The following is an 18813-nucleotide window of genomic DNA, read 5'->3' on the forward strand; positions in this document are numbered from 1 at the left end:
TCTGAATTAACTATATGAGTGACTAGGACCATATTTTCAACATAGACTATATATATCCTCTCATAAGCAAATGCAATTACTACCAATTTGGCTTTGGGGGATTAACCAACTACACATCAAGAAGGCCATCAACACAAGTGTAGTTGTAATCAGGATATGACTCGGTGGCAGGATATGACTCGGAGGCCTCCAAGTCGTCTGCTGTGAGTTCAAAGCCTATCTAATCACCTTTGAGTTATTTTCATTTGTGGAAGTTGTATATTGTGGCAGAATTCTACTGGTTTTCATGACAACTAAAGCTTTCATACTCTTCCAATAACATGATAAAATTTGTTGAATTCTCAAAACTCTATGCTTTGCAAATTATTTGCTGAAGTGCAAATTGCTGAAACTCTTTGTTCAAAGCTGTGTTTTGAAGAATAACTTGTTGGCAGAATGTCATGTCACTGAAATTTCAGTTTAGCTAATGATTGCAGAAATTGAATATAACCACTCACCTATCATCTTCATTTCTTTCTTTCTTTGGTAGGCTAATGAGAATTTTATTTTAAAAGTCATGACCGACGCAACATTTAAACTTAGGGAGTCAATAATAAATGTAAGGTGTATTGTATTTAAATTTAGGTCAAGTAATGAACGTAATAATTAAACTTAATTATTTTAAAATGTACTTCATTCACAATTTTAATTCCTTTAAAAATTAAAATCTTAAAGGGACAGTCGCTTCATTCACAATGGTCCGTCATTGTTTATAGGGGTGACAAGGAGGAACAAGACTGCTGATGTTGCTGACGAAGAGGCTGAGCAAAGCAAACATTTTGGTGAAAGGGCTGGTCCTGGAAGCTCAATGACAGGGGATGGCAGCAAGCAAGACCCTGCTATCACTTGCATTCAAGAAAAAGCAAGAAAATGAAAACAAGAATGTGGGAAACGGTGCACAAAGGAAGCAATCACTGTTCAGCATCTTTGATTAGAAATTGGAAGGGCGCAATAATAACGGCTGCCGCTCCCAAAAAGCGCGGATGCAGCTGCCATGGGATCTACACTTACAATTTCGTTTGACAAGAGCATTATCTCCAGCATCAAGCCAAAAGAGAAGCCTCACCAGTTTGCTTAGAGTTAGCGTCAAACAATACAGTTCAGACATGGCTGAACTTCTAACATTTTCAAATGAGTTGCTTAGAAGCCTTCATTTTCATTTCAGAATTTGAGCCAATTACAACCTTTCAAGTGGGATAATTTTTAATTCTTAAAATAGAAAAGCCAAAAAACCTTTTGATATATATTTCAAAATGTAAAGAAGGTTTTTCTCATCTGTAATTTATTGGATTTCTTAAAGGCCTACATCGATGACAAACCCAGCCTAAAAATTTATTTAAAAACTGCAAAATCCTTCCTCAATATTAGTTACAACAGCAGAACTAAAATGACTTGGAGTCCCTAAGTCCATCAGCATGACTTCTAAATTTCTTTCGGCGAGACCTTGGAAACAATAGCTGTTGAATCTGCTTTTCAGCAGCTGCCTCACAGGTAGCCTGCAATCAGGTGCATGAAAACCATCAACCAAGTACAATGAATTTTGGTGCCAAATAATTTTGTTAAACAATAACTTCAAGAATTTGCACAGCAACAGTTTCATATAGTGCCTCTCATTAAAACAACTCAATTATATCAATAACCTTACACCAGGGACAGAAGATTGTCCTTATTGTCTTTTAATCCTACAAAAGCAGGCAACTTTCTCTAAAATGGATGGAGTCATAAAACTATGGGAGCAGACTTTCATTTGGTAAAAATGTTTTATACACAAGATGTGGAGTACAATCAGTTAGAAAGATAGAAAGGAAATTGAATGATAGCCCAACAAAATATGGATCTTGATAAATGGGCAAAGCACCACTGAAGAAACATGAAGATGTTGTAGGACGGTTACCCAAGGACAATACAGCATTGTGATAATCTAAGCCAGGTGAGGCTGATTTAGATATTTCCAAAGCTTGGAAATAGAACAAAGCAGGTGTAAAGAAAAACACCAAGCAGGGAAATTTCTCCCCACAAGGAAGTGAAGAAGTTCGGTGGCAAAAACTGCACTTTATTCAGTCTCTGAATAAAAAGGCACCCGAAGTGCATGAGGCTCTCTACTTTGTGAGGGTTAGGTAGGGGAGGGTTGTCTATCACATGCAGCCCTCTGGTTTTTACATAGTGCATAGGGGAATCAAATTTAGTGTCAAGCAACTTTGCAGGTTTCAATGAAGATAGGGACAAAAGGACAAGCTGTTTAATTTTACCACAGTACTTTAATGCACACATACAGGGCACATGCAGTAAATTTCAACTATTCAGTAATAGGATTTGCAAACTAAAACAAACAACGGCAGATCTAAACCACCTGATGAGCAAGATGAAGACTGAACAAATTTAGAAAGGAGGAAAGGGGAGAAAAATATTAATTGATGTTACATTTTGTACATAAAAAACTCAGATAAATACCAAAAGCATAGGCATGGTCAGCCCACCTTTGCACGACAGAAAAACAATTTTTGTAATTTTTGGACCAAAAATTTAAAGAAGAATATCCACTGCACAAAAGCAGGGACCACTTTGAAATAAAATCAGTCCTAAGTAAAAGCATGTATCCACCTATTATTGTAATTGTATCATCTGTGTATCAAGCTTCTGCAACATTTGCAGGAAGTAGATAATCCAGATGCTTACAATTATATATTTGATATGCACATCAGAAAATCTATTAGCCGACATTGCCTGAATTAGGGACATTTCTTTTTCCTTTTAGTTTAGTATTTTAACTGCACCATAGATTACTTACCCGGACTTTGAAGGGAAAACGATGAGTTCGTACTTCCACACCACAGAAAATTCTGACATCTATGCCAAGGCTATCAACCCCAATCAATTTAGCTCCCTACATAAATTCAAAAAGCAGCTCAAAAAATAGCATGAAAAATTGCATGTGGTAAACTAATAAAGTAAATATCAGCATGCTTGTGAGTGGGCATGCACATGCAGAAATTTCTCATACATGACAGTGAAGTGTCTAAACATAGATACATCGATACTGCAAATAAGCCTACAAAACAAATAGAAAATCAGTTTATTTTCACAACACTTGGCTTGCTGGACGGATATGTTCTCTTACATGACCCATAGCTCTCAACAACCCAGCAACAAACAAGAATACTCCAAGCTAGTTACAACCATAATTGTTTGAAGCTTTTACAGTGTTTTTAGAGGCTCACTTTGTGGAGCTGTGAAGCACAATACCAACAGAGTTTTCAAGGAAGCATGCATTTGAATTGTATAATTTGGCCCTAAGCACATACAATATCATCAGAGTTATTTACAGAATGATTAATCCAAATAATAAAGATGTCACCAAGTTATTACTTTTAAGGAATCATGAATTAAAACAAAGGTTTGTTCCTAAATTTTAATGCATCTATGACAAGACAATCCTGACATGCTGGCAAAAGATTGTGGTCATCAAACAGTGAGCAACATCCCTGATCTAGACAAAGTTATTGTGGTATATATAAGAGCATACCACTTCAAATGTATTTAAATTGTCAATGATATCTCCCTCATCAATAAGACCGGCACCTGGGTGGATAGGGGTTAACCATCCAATTCTATCAGCAATCATCAAAAAGGAAAAAGAATAGAACCTTGACAGTCATTTGTGTTTAGCTTGTGTGTTCACATAGACCAACAACCATAAACATATATGAGAAGTGTTTTTATAGATTGTGCCAAAAAAAAAAAAAAAAAGAAAGACTGCATTGAACATCTAAACAAATTAAAGCTGAAAATAAGATTATAAAGGGTAGCATTTTGAAAGAATTATTACCTCAGCAGAAAGACCCTTTTTCTTGCAAAGAGCTTTAAGAGCAGCATTGCACCTGATTCCCTTCTCACTAAAATGTTCTAGAATTGCTGAAGTAGAGTGTGCAAGGATATCGGGCTCAGCATCTTGAAAATCTTCTAAACCAATTGCACACTGCCATATCCAAAGAAAGGCAAAAACAAGGTCACATTTTAATACAATAACAAAGAAAAAGGCTAACCAACCAGTTAGGTCATGAAGTGAAAAAAAATAACCACACGCCTCGTTTTATCTTATCTTTATCCCAACTTTACAACCCCTCACTTCCAACCCGAAAAGAAAGAACTCCATGTCAGTCATGGTGGGCAAAAAATATGACTTGGAATAGTATAATGTACATGCCTGAATGCCATATACAGAGAATAGCTCTATCCTCATGATCTCCAACCGATAAATAGTTGATCTTGTGCTGCTTCCATTAATTTTGGAGCTAAAGCTCAAAATTTCTGCATCTAAACAAGTGAAAAAGGATAAATAAGGTGGAATACTTCCAAAGGACGAGCAATTACGTTCTAAAATGAGAATTAAGCATAAAAGTAATGACTATTAAAAAAGTTCTCATTTAGTGCTGAATTTTTAAGTAAATATAGGACTGTCATTAATAATACAACTTGCCAATAGCAGGCACAATTCTCATCCTTTATATTGCAAAAATTGAATTAGAAGTGTCACTAAAGAGGACTGGTTGGACATCACATCATGTTCTAAAGACTAAAAAAGATGGATGATCATGAATTTATATTGAAGACAGATGTCCACATCCTAGAGAAACCCCAAGAAAGTTATCAATTGGAAAATCCCAAGTAAATATAGTGAAATTCAGAGCTTAGGACTCACAGACAATAAATGCAACTATTTAATTAATAGAAGCATCTGCGAGAATTCATTAACTCCATCAGTCCCATTAGCATGATCTAGTTTAAGCTTGGTCCATTATAATGATTCAGTAATAAGCATAGCCACAAGATACCTTTCCAGTTGGAATTATATTCATCATTATCTTCAAAGTGAAATAACCTTCTTAAGTATGATTCTTCATCAGCAAAAGCAGGTCTGAGGCACCCAACAATGGAAACACCATTTGATGGATGGTCCATTTTTCTATCATATTCCATATCAACTGCCTGTGTGAAATAATTTAAAAAAAAAATTGTTAAAAGCAAGAAAAAAAAAAGAAATTTGCATTATCCTTCAATCGTATAAATAATAAAATAATATAATGAAAGAACATCCATAATTTTAGAGCAAACAGCATTTTGACACAACTTATGATGAGGTCTCATTCAATTTATCAAGAATGTTATCAACAAAGTAAATTTTACTTGCTAAAAACAGAGTAGCATTTGAATTGCCCCCTTGTTATATATTCTGTCAATATTTTCATTTCATATTGTATACTGAAAGTAAACATTCCAAATGTAGCACATTAACAATTATTCCCACAGTTTCAAATAACATAAAGGAATCAAGATGTTTGACATGATGTTCAACTGCCGATAACCACTATATCTCCAAGTAAATGCTGGCCAGCTTAATCAAGATACAATATGCAAAAATAATAAAAATAACACAAAACAGTTCTGCAAATGGATAAGACAGCACATTTTTTGATGTGCCTCATCATGGACCCAAAAACACCATTGAACAAGACATGCTATTTGGGGAGCCGATCACTTGGGATTTGGGAAGGATCAAATAAAGTTCAATATGGCATGTTTGGCAATTTGGAACTTGGAAAAAGGGAAAAAGATTGGGCCTTTATTGTCTTAAAATTCGTGAGTCCATATTATGCTATTATTTCTTCACTTTTGGCAGTTCATATGCAGTAAAGTTTAATGTTTTTTGTTGACTTTTATTTCCTATTTAGGTTAGGAGTCAACTTGGCATCTTTGACTAGCTTCCTACTTGATACCTAAGTTTTCTTCCTAATTAATTTTAGTTATTATTTAATAAGATTCTAAACTCAAAGAAAATGCCTGATAAATGGAGGAAGAGTATTTTAGTACCTATTTTTAAAAATAGGGGAGACATACAGAGTTGCTCAAACTATAGGGGAATTAAACTCATGAGCCATACTATGAAGTTGTGGGAGAGAGTTGTGGAGCATCGACTACATCATGATACTTCTATCTCTCTCAATCAATTTGATTTCATGCCCGGCCGTTCAACTATGGAAGCGATCTTTCTCATTAGAAGCTTGATGGAGAAATATAGAGATGTAAAGAAAGATCTACACATGGTTTTTATTGATTTAGAGAAGGCTTATGATAGTGTTCCAAGAGAGGTCTTATGGAATGTGTTAGAACAAAAGAGGGTATCTATTAGGTACATACAAGTATTGAAAGATATGTATGAAGGAGCAACTACTATTGTGCGCACAGTGGGAGGGGACACAAGAGATTTTCCGATCTCAATTGGATTATACCAAGGATCAGCCATAAGCCCTTACCTTTTTACATTAGTTTTAGATGAACTGTCGAAACATATACAAGAGAGTATTCCTTGGTGCATGATGTTTGCGGATGATATTGTTCTGATAGATGAGACACGAGAAGGAGTCAATAGAAAGCTAGAACTTTGGAGAAGTACTCTAGAGTCAAAGGGTTTTAAGTTAAGTAGAACGAAGACAGAATACATGCATTGCAAGTTCAGTGAAGGCCAAACTGGTGATAGGGAAGGAGTTAGTTTGAATGGAGTGATACTGCCTCAAAGTAATCACTTTAAATATCTAGGCTCAGTCCTTCAAGTAGATGGGGGATGTGAGGAGGATGTTAGTCATAGGATTAAAGCTGGATGGTTGAAGTGGAGACGTGCCACGGGAGTTTTATGTGATCGTAAGATTCCCAATAAATTGAAAGGAAAATTTTACCGCATGACCATACGACCGCAATGTTATATGGTAGTGAGTGTTGGGCACTGAAAGAGTCGTATGCATCTAAGATAAGAGTTGCAGAGATGAGAATGTTAAGGTGGATGAGTGGCCATACTAGACTAGATAAAGTCCGTAATGAGAGTATTAGAGAAAAGGTAGGAGTGGTGCCAATTGAAGATAAGTTGAGAGAAGGGAGATTGAGGTGGTTTGGTCATGTGAAGCGTAGACATACGAGGCTCCAGTTAGACAAGTAGAGCACATTAGGTTAGAGGATAGAAAGAAAAAAAGGGGTAGACCTAAATTGACTTGGAGGAGAGTAGTACAACATGACCTAGAAGCATTACACATTTCTGAGGATTTAACCCAAAATCGTTCAGAGTGGAGAAAGCGAATCCATATAGCCGACCCCAAATTTTTGGGATAAAGGCTTAGTTGAATTGAGTTGAGTTGAGTTAATTTTAGTTATTATTTCTTCTTTAGTATTTCTAGTCCTTTCTTACTTAGGATTTACATTACTTCTTATCTAGTTTCATAGTCCTTTTATACGTAGGATTAGTTAATATTCCCATTTAGTATTAATGTACAAATAGGATAAATCGGAGAGACTCCTCATTGTAATAGTTGAATTGGAGAATGTTAACCAAAGTGGCTTTAAGCTGTCAATTTTATTTCTTATCAAACGCTACTGTTTCTAGTGAAATTACCTTGACTTATCACCTTTAGGTGTGGCGTCTACCTTGGGTTTGGAAACTTCTTTGTGGCGTTTCTAACTTATCAAAGGACAACTGTAGACCCTTATTTTGTGATGAGTATGTGCATTGAGGCCGTGGGAAACCCGATGATGAAAAATTATATGATTGTAAGATGTAATTGGAGGCATGGGGCTGAATTATTAATTCCGTGGCAAGATCTTAAAATAATAATAATAATAATAATAATAATAATAATAATAATAATAATAATAAAGTTTTGGGAAAATTAATTTAATTAAATTTAAATAAAATTTTTTAAATTTAAATAAAATTTTATTTTGTTTAAATTTAATATGGGCAGTTCTTAAATGAATCTAATTAAGTTTAATTGGGCTCCATGGGCCTAGTTAGGAATTTTAAATGGGACCCATTTAATTATTTTCTGAAAATCAAAATAACAAAATATCTCTCTCCTCCTTGGCCCCACTCTTTTCCTCACTCCCTATTGGTGTCACCCCCTTTCCCTCTCTTGCTATTGGTTGAAACACCTCACCCATATTCCAGTCTCATCCAAATTCATCAATCCTAGTCATTTAAGTTATCTGAACTTTATCATACTAGGACTCCAAACCCTACCACACCTCTTCCTCACTCTCTATTGGTGCCTTCCATTTTTTCCTGTCTTCCTATTGGTTGAAATACCTCACCCATATCCCAGTCTTATTCGAATTCTGCAATCGTAGTTGTTTAAGTCATCTAAACTTTATCAACCTAAGACTCCAATCCCTATCACACCTTCTCTCAAAACCCTATAAATACCCTACTAGAGAAGGGAAGAAAGGGGAGATGGGAGGAAAGAGGAAGAGAAAATCCAGAGCTATAAGAAATTTTGAGATATTCAAGACTCTTTGAGTTCTTCCTTATTTTTTTTCTTTTCTTCAAGAAGATTTTCATACAAGATTTCTGGAAGGTCAGTTTTTATTATTTTCTTTTCAAGATCTATGCCACACAATATTTTAATTCTATGTTCTTTGTCTTCAATTTATTTTATATGTTCATATAGATCATGTAATCATGTTTAATTTGAGGGGATACACAACTCTGCACATGTTTAGTTTCTGTCTCTCGTATTTTTATTATTTTTCTTTATTTTCTGAATCTGTAAAAAATTTGTAAAAATTATATTCATATTCTACACGAAATTCCATTAATTTTAGGCTCAAGAATCACTAAAAAAGCTTTAATATTTTGTAAGTTATGGCTGTTTGAAGTTAGAGTTCCTGTAAAATCTGATTTGCAGAATATCCGATTTGTGGAGCCCATATCTCCCTTGTTCCTTAATATTTTTTTGTAAATCTAGTGTCTAAAATTAACTTCAGAATCTTATGAATCTTTTCCAATTGGTTTTACATTCATATCTGTTGTGGTTAATGAGTTATGAATTTTACAAAAAAGTAATACGATTCTATCACTTAGAAAAATTACGATTTATGTAGACCATTCGGCTAGGGTTTTGTTTGATTTATAAATTTTATGATTTTGTATGATATGTAGGCTGTCTTCTGTAATTTTTTTTATGATTTTTAGGCATGTATAACTATTTTTAAAAAATCGGATTTCTTGCTACCGTTAATCTGTCAGAATTTGGAAATTGTATATTTATGCATGTTCTTGTATTTTCTTGGGTTTTAATTGATATTTAACCTATTTTTCTGTGTTCTTTTAATTCAAGAAGTGTTATGAAGTGTTTGGATCATGTTAGAAGACTTAGACCATTAGGTAGTTGTAACTAATTAGGAATCTTAACCCTTTAGGAGACTAGAGTTAGAATCCAATGTAAATTGTTATTAATATTTTCTTTATTTCTTTTATTTTCTTTAGTTTTTTTATTTTTTATTACAAACAAAATTGGTAAGTAGCCCTAAGGTAAGTACCAAAGAGGACATTTGCATGGAGCTTATATGGAGCTAAACGGGAGTAAGCCAGGGATATCATTGCCAAACTAGAAGAGAAGACCCTTTTTTAAAGGTAGTTTGCCCCAATGGCAACTGCATTTACCAACAGGTAAGTAGCTCTAGACTTCTCGAATAACCATTGGCATGAAATTGTAGTAATAATAGAACTTTTATTGGGTAAATTAAAATTTTGTTTTCAATTTAACTGACTTTTGCATGTAATTAATTTAAATAAATACTTTATAAATTAAAATTAATCTTGTTTGTAAATTAAACTAACATTGGCATGTAAAATAAATTTAATTTAACACTTGGTAATTGTAAAATAAATTTGCATGATAGAAATCTTTATTAGGTTGTGATTGTTTGGGCCTTATGTGATATTAGAATAAATTACGCATGTACATAATTAACTTAGTTCAATTATCCTTAGGGTAACTTGGTGAACATTAATTAATTAGGTTAAATAGAAACGTAGGGTTATTTGAAATTGAATTTGTTTGTAAATTAAATTCTCAATAATAAATTAATTTTAGTCATCTGGTAAATATCATTTAAATAATTAGCAACCCCATAGATAGGAATTACTTGTGCATGAAAATTGTGTGTAAACAATAACCCTTTGTGAATTACTTGCGTGTGTAGGATTAGAATTGCATTTTTTAGGATAAAGTTTAATAAAGGAATAATAAACAAGACTTCTAGAAACATTAGTAGAGGACTGACACTCGAATTAACGAGGTTAGACCAGGCGTAAGGGGTGCCTAACACCTTCCCCTTACGTACCCACTATCCCGAACCTAGACATTGGGCTATGGTAATGACGGTTGTGGAAACTCTGTAAGGAGTAAGTTGCCATCCATGACCCTCAAAAGAAACACTGAATATGTCCCGGTTATTACCCGGGTGGCGACTCCTGTCTATTTATGCCTTTGTGGCATAAATCCTTAGTACCGTGGTAGTGTTATGGGAAGACGGTACTTACCAGTGGTTTGATTCTATTAGGATTGTATGAAGTGCATGTCTAGGAAATGCTGTCTAAGGAGGTGGTACTTAAGTGAGACCATTGTGACTCCACCATCTTTCCTGGGCATTACCTGGTGTATTTTATATAATTCTAATGGATGATATTTCGCCTCACGCCCCCTCACCCACAACAACCAAATTCAACCCCTACTTGTTTTCTTAGTGGCATATTAGACTTATCAAAGGATGCTTGCAAGTTCTATCTTCTTTCTTCGTTTCTATTGTTTGTTGTTTTGTTTCATAATCCATAAAACCCCAAAAGAGATTCAATGTGGTCGAATTGTCCCATAAGTTCTTGTTTATGTTGTTCCTTTGTTTCCTTTATTCTACTTGAAAAATTATACAACCCTAAAAAGAGTTTCTTTAGGCCAAATCTTGTTCTTTCATTAGAAGTTCTTGTTTTAACCTTAAATTAGCTTTTAAACTCATATCATAAACCCTAGTTTTCATCATAGCCGAAATTCCCTTAGTGTTTTCAAGCTACCAAACAACCTTCATAATTTTTTGTCTTTTAGGCACATCATTTTTGCTATAAAACAACCATTTAAAAACTTACACATCATATTTGGGTACAAAACTAGAATCCAGAACTGCCTTCTAAGGAATAGCATCCCAATAGTTATGAAAAGAAATAGAGTAACCAAAAGAAAAAGAAAAAGTCCTTTAAAAAAAGAAGGTCAAAGAGATATGTTTGAACAAGAATGCTTTTGTTTCCTGTGTCAACAGCATGCATGCATGTACAGAATGAAGAAAGATAGCTTCAGGTTATTCAGACCAGCCGGTGTCAACAAGTCCTCTCAATAAACTATGCATGCCTAACATAAAGCATCTTTCACATCTGAGCAGATTAAAATATCAAAAAATTTACTGGCAATTACATTAACCATCAGTAATGACCTTTCAGAACAATCTTCAATAACAGCAGTGCAAGACCAAAAATATATTTAATCAGGTCAGCCATTAGCAGCAGTCATCTTCACTTTTGATTAATATCCAGTAAACAGCTAAGAAAAATGAAAGATTCCCATCTAATCCAGTTATCTAAAATACCCAAAAGGAAACCAAGATTTAATCACCTTTGTCAAGCACTTGGCAAAATAAATAGGATGAACCCAACTGGAAGTATCTGGCATCCCCCAATCAACTGGAACATCAGACATTTCAGGCTCCATTACCTATTAGAAGGCCATGGAAATTGACATGTTAAATCATTGAAAGGAAGGTACAAAATATAGTCCAGAAATAGAGAGAAGTGATTACCAACCTCAAAGTAGTCATCATCAAACAGAATATCGTCAGTACTGCCAATATCGAAAACATCATACTCACTGGCCACCCTTTTATTCTCATACATTGGAATATCGATCCCAATCAAAACATTCTGAATGTAAGGCAGTGAAATTAGAAAAGTGATGCATTCATGTAACTTAGGCTATGGCAAAAGAGTGGAAAATTATAAACATCTGCAGACATAATGATGTTCATCAATGTAAAAGTAATAAAAAAAAAAATTGCAAAGGTTGCCAATTGCTGTGAAAATACGAAACAGCTAAGACTTTCACATTACCCTAGTATTTATGTAAATTGATATCTTTGAGTTTCCCAAAAAGAGAGTAATACACTGTCAAATTAGCAAGGTCCACATTGCTTCCCCGGCCTCTTCAGAAACCTTTTTATGCCTAAGGTATCAAGGTAGCAATGGTTATTTTCATTATGTCCATGTAATAATGTCTTCCTTAACGTTTCCCAGGGCATAATTTCAGATTCAGCAGACATCCTTTATCCTTACAATTTAAACTATATATTGGGTGTATTTAGACACAAAAACAAATGTCTCTATAAGGATCTGCTGTTTTAGAGGCTTGAAACAATTATGAAACACATGTTTCAAATGAAGTCTATTATAAACATTAAGATTATATCCTCAGCCATCTCTAGTAGAAGCACAGAAATTAATACTATATTCAGGTGAAATCCAGAGACAAGGAAATGTGCTTCAACAGCCTTTGAAAAGTACTGAATAAATGGTGAACAGCATACTGACAGTGTTTCAATAAATGGCCAATAATAAGATAAAATGAATTATTCACAGATTCCAGGATTGCATCAATTCTTTTCATGCAGTTCCATCTTGCAAAATTTTGTCCACAGTTAAGCCCTTAAATGAAAAAGGAGTTTGCATTCACCTCTTATCAAATCTTTGATACAAACATTATGAACAAGTTATATAAAGACTAAAATATAAAACTTTATTGTGGAAGATGACCCGTAAAAATTTGAAAACTAGAAACATTGGAAAACCATGCAAGACATAAAGGGTACTAGGAAGATATATTACCAACTAGTTTCTACAAATAAACTTTCACTTAAACTATTCTATGTTTCTAAAGGAGGTTAAGGAACCATCTGGTTAGCTGGGCTTCTAAAGGTTTGAGTTTTTGACTCCGAAGGTCTTCCAAAACCAGCAGTTTCTACAATTTGTACAGTCATGGTGCTAAATTTTATTACTTTCAGCCAGGGATAACATTTAAAAAACAAGTATGTCCTCACCACAGGATTACTAGCTCCAGGATCTTGCAAAATGTTTTTATCATCAAAAATTTGAAAAAATATATCTGAAAAGAAAAATAAAAATAAAACGATTAAGTCAAATCAAGTTAATATAATTAAACATTATCCTGTACACGCAATACAAGTAGAACAGACCTCCATAATCATCAATAACATATTGAAAATCTGCCCATGAAATTTGTTCATGTGGTTCACTGTGTATTGTCCCCGGAAATACCAGCAAAGCACTGCTGTTAGCCTAAGATAAAATGAAATGCATGAACACACATTATTACAAAGAGAAAGACTTATTAAGCCACGACTTAATAAATTCAACATTATAATTCTCACTGCCATGAAATTATCCAAGCAAGCACCTCAACAGTTGTCCTAGCTATTTCGGCAGAGGTGAGCTGAGTTTCCCGGATCCTTCTGTTGACTTTGATTTCTTCAAGTGGATGATAACTTTGGTCATTTGTATAGCTAGATGAATCCGGTACTGAATCAGAATAATCTGCAGCAACTGAAACTTTCCAAAGGCAATGATCATGCCCCACAGATGACCTATGGAATTGTGTTCCAAAATAAGGACTTCTACACCTGCAATTTAACATGAAAAAGAAGACATGTTTTTTCACTAACATGTGGTGGGAAAAGTAGTTTATTACACAGTGAGAAGGGATTAAAAAACCTTATTAACAGGCCAGCCTTCTAAATGGCAAATAACTGGGGAACACAACTATTTAAGTATATAGGTCCTAATGGAAATTTGTGAATAGCTCAAATCATTTACAAAAACCATCAGTTGGAAAAGGGAAACCCAAATTAATTTCATGCAATTTGAACATGATTTCCAACTTCCTATATTAGCAACAAATTTGTAAAACAAAATATGCCTTATGCTGGAACAATCAGAAGGTTTGTGACTGTCAATGGGAGATTTGATCCAAGTGCTTGTGACCCCATTCGACGTTGAGCAAGAAAACCCATCTGCATGGCACAATTGACAACTGGAACGACCTGCAATTAGGTTCAAGAAAAATGTTACAGGAAAAGACACTGCAATGAAGTACATAAAAAGTTTGAAAAGGTTAAGAAGCGGAGAAGAGATAGGGGCATCAACAGACCAAGCCAAGTACCCAACTTAATCAGGCAGCATAGATGCGGCAAATTCATACAAATGTTATAAAAAAGGTCATAATGACATTTTATGAAATAGAAATTGGCACTCACTAGTTCACATACAAATCTCTAACTCGCCTAGAACTATTCCCAATATATCACCAATAATTTTAGGAATTAGATTCTAAGAGAAAGAAAGAGCAACGTAGCAACACACAGAAAGGGGCCACAAAAGTGAAGTTAATATCAAAACCAAAATATTTTTTTTTCTTTTTTTAGCATAGCAGTTCAGCTTATAGAGATACTAACACATTCAAACAAACTACTCTACACGTGAGATTTTCGTCCATAACCGCAATCAAAAGCAATGCCTTTTTCAGCTCAGACTCACTAATTGACTTGAGGAACCCCATGTTGCTTCATTCCTTCAAAAAGAAATTTCATTCTACTACCAAATAATTCAAGTTCAAGTAGAGTCTCACACAAAAATCAGAAAGGGTTAAAAACAATAGTTCCATGATCAGCCACCAATTACTTTGCACTGAAATGGCTGCTTCAATTTTCACAATTTTAATAAAAATCCAAACAGAAATTTCAAAATCTAGCCTTTCTCAACAAGAAGTACTGAAATTAAGCAAAATATCAAAAGGGTATCCTCAATAACATCAAAAAACAAATGCGTTTTTGGCAAACATTCAAACAATCAGTTTGCATTCGTCATCAGAAATAAACTAAAAGTAGAAACAACAAAAAATGGAAGAAGAAAAGAAAAGGTGAGAGCTTTCAAAGAGGATTACCTAAGCAGAGTGAAGAAGCAGCTGCGATCACCATAAGAAAGACGATGCGTGCGATTAGAGAGAGAGAGAGAGAGAGAGAGAGAGAGTAACAGACTCAGATGCGGAGAATATGACAATTGAAGAGTGAGTTCGTTTGTGCGAGTTTTTAGTGTGATTGGCCCATCAAAATCTATGTCATGGCTACTCGTGCAGGGAATTGTTTACTGTGGGCCTTCTCATTCTGGGAACTACTTATTTATTTCTTTTCTTTCTTCTTCTTTTTTATAATTTTCTATTTTTACAACCATTTTCTTTCTTTTTCTTTTTTATAATTACCTATTTTCACAACAACAAATTTAATCATTTTGATTGAAAATTAGAAATTTATAAGATTCCAATTCATCTCTTTTCTGTCAATTCTCGTATTTAGAAATATAATCACTTCATTCAGAATAAATAACATGCAAGAAAAGAATTGAATTGAATTTTTATATAATTATACAATTTTTGATGTGATTTTTATTTCTTTTTTAAATAATTTTCTTTTTAAGTTAAAAAAATTTAATTCTTTCACTTACTTCCCATGTTTGGAAATTAGAACTTTACGTTGATTTTTTTTTTTTTATCAATTCTCCTATTAAAATAAAAGAATTTAATTTTTTAACTTAAAAAATATTTTAAAAAATAAAAATTAAATATGATTGTGTGATAATTTAATTAAACTATTTTTTTAAACTTGCATTGCAAGTTATTATACTCATTATAAAATTTATAATTTATTTTTTTATATAATTTTCTATTAATTTTCTATATTTTGTATAAAATTATCATAATATTATAAATATAATATTCAATTATTTAAATTAAAATATTAATTTTAATGTCATTTTAATTAATTATATAAATAAACATATTTAACAATTTAAAAATTATTTTTTATTGGATTATATTTTTATGAAAGTTATATGTTATATTATTAACATATAATATTATCTTAATTAGAAACTTAAATGTAACATAATAAAAAAATGTAATAATAAAAAAAATATAAATATGTGAAAATATTTAAAAATTAAAATAAATTAATAATAAATGCAAATTAACTCATTGAATTTAATTCATTTAAACTCTATTATTTACTTTTTTTTTTAAGTTTGATTTGCATATCTTATTTTAATTTTTTATAATTTAAAATAATCTTAACTTGTATAATGAAATTGCATATCTAATGTGTAAAGAAAATTACTTACAAAATTAGAAAATAGAATAATTTTTGAAATAAATTTTTATTAGTTTAGTGTATTATTATTATTATTATTATTATTATTATTATTATTATTATTATTATTATTATAAAATTTTCATTTTTATTATATTGATATCTTAAAATTTAATATTACCGTATTGTTTAATACAAAAAATTTTAAAACCTATTTAATATATTAATTATTTATCAAATTTGATAAGTATTTTTATTTTTTAAATTATAAATTATATGATATATGTTATAAATACATTATTGATTAAAATATAAATATAAACTTAATCATGCATGTTTTAATTAAAATTATATATATATATAGACACGCCCAGATCGAAGGGATAACAATCAATAAGAGAATTAAGTATTGAAGTTAGAGATAGACCAAAAGATAATTAGATAAATGAAAGATAATCAAAGCATAAAATAATCAAAGCAAAACGTAAATCATTGGGCGGTAAAACCAGCCACAGAATAATCAAAACATAAAAATAATCAAAGATGAAATGTTGGGTAGTAAAACCAAACATAGAATAGTCAAAATCTTAAGCAAAAATATATTTTGATTGAAACTTTCAAGATACTTACATATGGTAGATAGAATTTAAAGTTGAAGAGTTGAGCAAAACAATGTAAAGAGGAAGGGTATCAGTTTGAGAGAAGGAAAGAGAGGTCCTAAGGCCAGTATTCGATGCTTATTGGAAGAGCAAAATTCTCCTTTTATAGATGAAGGAGAATGCTTTACAATTATTGGATTTTACTGTGAAGCACGTGAAAAGGCTTTTACTATAGTCATGTAATGCTCTTTTATTGTAGTCATGTGATGCTCAGAAAGTTATTGCCACTTTCGGTGCATGCTTGAAAGGTATCTTAAAATTCAAAAGTTGCAGCTGACATCATTGATGCTTTAGTGCAATGAGAATCTCAAAACAGTCGCCTTCATTATCATTACCAAGACTGACTGCTTCTAAAGTTGTGCTAGCTTTGTTGAAGGATGGAGAGGAATATGTCCTGCTTGACAGAAGTTGTTTCATAATGATGAAGTACTCTTCTTCTATTTTAGCTTGGGCAAGAAGAGAACTTGCATGTGACTTCTGTGCGAGGAAAGTTGAGCTAGATGTAATTTGCTTTTGATGGTCCTTAGACTACTTTAGAAACCATTCTTCTATAGCTGCAGGAGGCTTTTTGATTTTTTTGGAACTTTAACCACCATCTGACTTCGAATTTTCAGATCAAAACAAGGCCTTAAAGGAGTTAATCAATCTTATATCTGTAATCCCAAGCAAGAACCCAAAGGACAAAGAATTTTAAAGCGAAAAGAGTAAGGGGGTTGGAATAGGTCTTCTTCCACTGAAGGGTTATATTTGGCTTTAAAAGTTGTATACCTCTGATATATATTAGAAGGTAAAATTTCTGGTATGGTTCCCATCCAATTCCACCATTGAGCAAACCATTTTGGAAAATGGAACTTGAAGATAGTGTTAAAGAAGAAGAGTCATGTGTGAGTCTGGTTGGGATTTTGGATTAGGAAAGCATTAATCCAAGCTTAATAATAATCCCAATAAGTGAAAGTTTGGTTGGAAGATAGGCTTTTTATTAGTAGTATGCCTTAGAGCATATCATTTAGTATGTTTCTTGTACATGTTTTAATTAATAAAAGGCATTTTCACTTTTCCGTTTACATAATATATTTATGTGTAATAGAAAAGGTCCATTGATATTTTGTTAGAAATTCTATTCTTAAGTTGTTAAGAATATGAGTGACAGTATTTCTAGCACAAAGTATCATAAATAGGTTCACAATCGAGGATACTTCACAATAAGGACATGACTTATCCAGAAAGATTGTAATCATGTTTGTTCCCAAGTTATTTATATGAGATATAAATAAGATAGAATGGTGAGTCTCATGCCATATAACAAACATGATAGGCACTTATACATGATAAGTAGGCCGAACCAGTGACATTTATGACAAGTACATGGAGTTTACTCTTGTCAATGTATTGTCATAAATCATATCAGTGCATATAATCTTTAGACCTGAGATAGCATAGTTATCTTGTATATAGGTGGTTTGAGTTTGATACTGCTTTTTATACTTATACTGTGTATGGGTATATGGGCATGTGTTGGCTCCTACTAGTTATATATGGAGGTAGGTGTTGATCAAGATGGAATCTATTCCTCTAAGTAAATAGAGATAAAATTCTATGTTCATTTAATTGTTCTTAATGTTTCAAGTTCCTGGCCAGGACAGATAGATTTAATCAGAAAAGGGTTTCTGATGAGAAAATCTTTTTAATCAAGAACTGGAATTAAAAGAGAACATAATATTCATAGCAAATGGGGCTTGACATAAACCGTGACTCCAGCTCGAATTGGGATTTTGTAACAGAGAGATTTTAGTGCATGGTAACATATGATTATAGGTTTATTTAAGGTAAACCTTATTACTGATTGGGTGGCCATGGCATGCTATGCTAGGTGTTAACCATGGTCTATGAGGTGTATAAAATGATTTAGAGAAATCATTTATGGTAAGAAAGAGTTCTGATGATATTAAGAGTTGATATCATGTCTCATTGCCAATTAGTGATGAGCCTAGTAAGTCACACACATACACAAATAATCACAAAATTAAATATGATTTAATTA

At 32.8% G+C, this 18813-nt stretch overlaps 1 protein-coding gene across 3 annotated transcripts; it reads right to left on the reverse strand.

The window, feature by feature from the left end:
• Nucleotides 1–1255: 1255 nt before the first annotated feature.
• LOC110637971 (uncharacterized protein At3g49140) lies at nucleotides 1256–15114 on the reverse strand. Of its 3 annotated transcripts, XM_021788364.2 has the most exons (12): nucleotides 14916–15109; nucleotides 13893–14016; nucleotides 13374–13596; nucleotides 13153–13255; nucleotides 12997–13061; nucleotides 11711–11827; nucleotides 11523–11621; nucleotides 4872–5025; nucleotides 4244–4353; nucleotides 3866–4015; nucleotides 2828–2923; nucleotides 1256–1535 (listed from the first exon to the last, which is right to left on the reverse strand). In XM_021788364.2, exons 1-12 carry the CDS (start codon nucleotides 14947–14949, stop codon nucleotides 1422–1424), a joined length of 1389 nt encoding a protein of 462 aa, XP_021644056.2. In that variant the 5' UTR covers nucleotides 14950–15109; the 3' UTR covers nucleotides 1256–1421. The 3 variants fall into 3 exon arrangements, with proteins under 3 accessions (XP_021644056.2, XP_021644069.2, XP_021644063.2); XM_021788377.2 differs by lacking the exons at nucleotides 12997–13061; nucleotides 13153–13255 and having other exon boundaries at nucleotides 14916–15114; XM_021788371.2 differs by lacking the exons at nucleotides 13893–14016; nucleotides 14916–15109 and having other exon boundaries at nucleotides 13374–13870.
• Nucleotides 15115–18813: the final 3699 nt, after the last annotated feature.

Source organism: Hevea brasiliensis, chromosome 1 (assembly GCF_030052815.1).
Source record: "Hevea brasiliensis isolate MT/VB/25A 57/8 chromosome 1, ASM3005281v1, whole genome shotgun sequence".
Classification (NCBI taxonomy): Eukaryota; Viridiplantae; Streptophyta; class Magnoliopsida; order Malpighiales; family Euphorbiaceae; genus Hevea; species Hevea brasiliensis.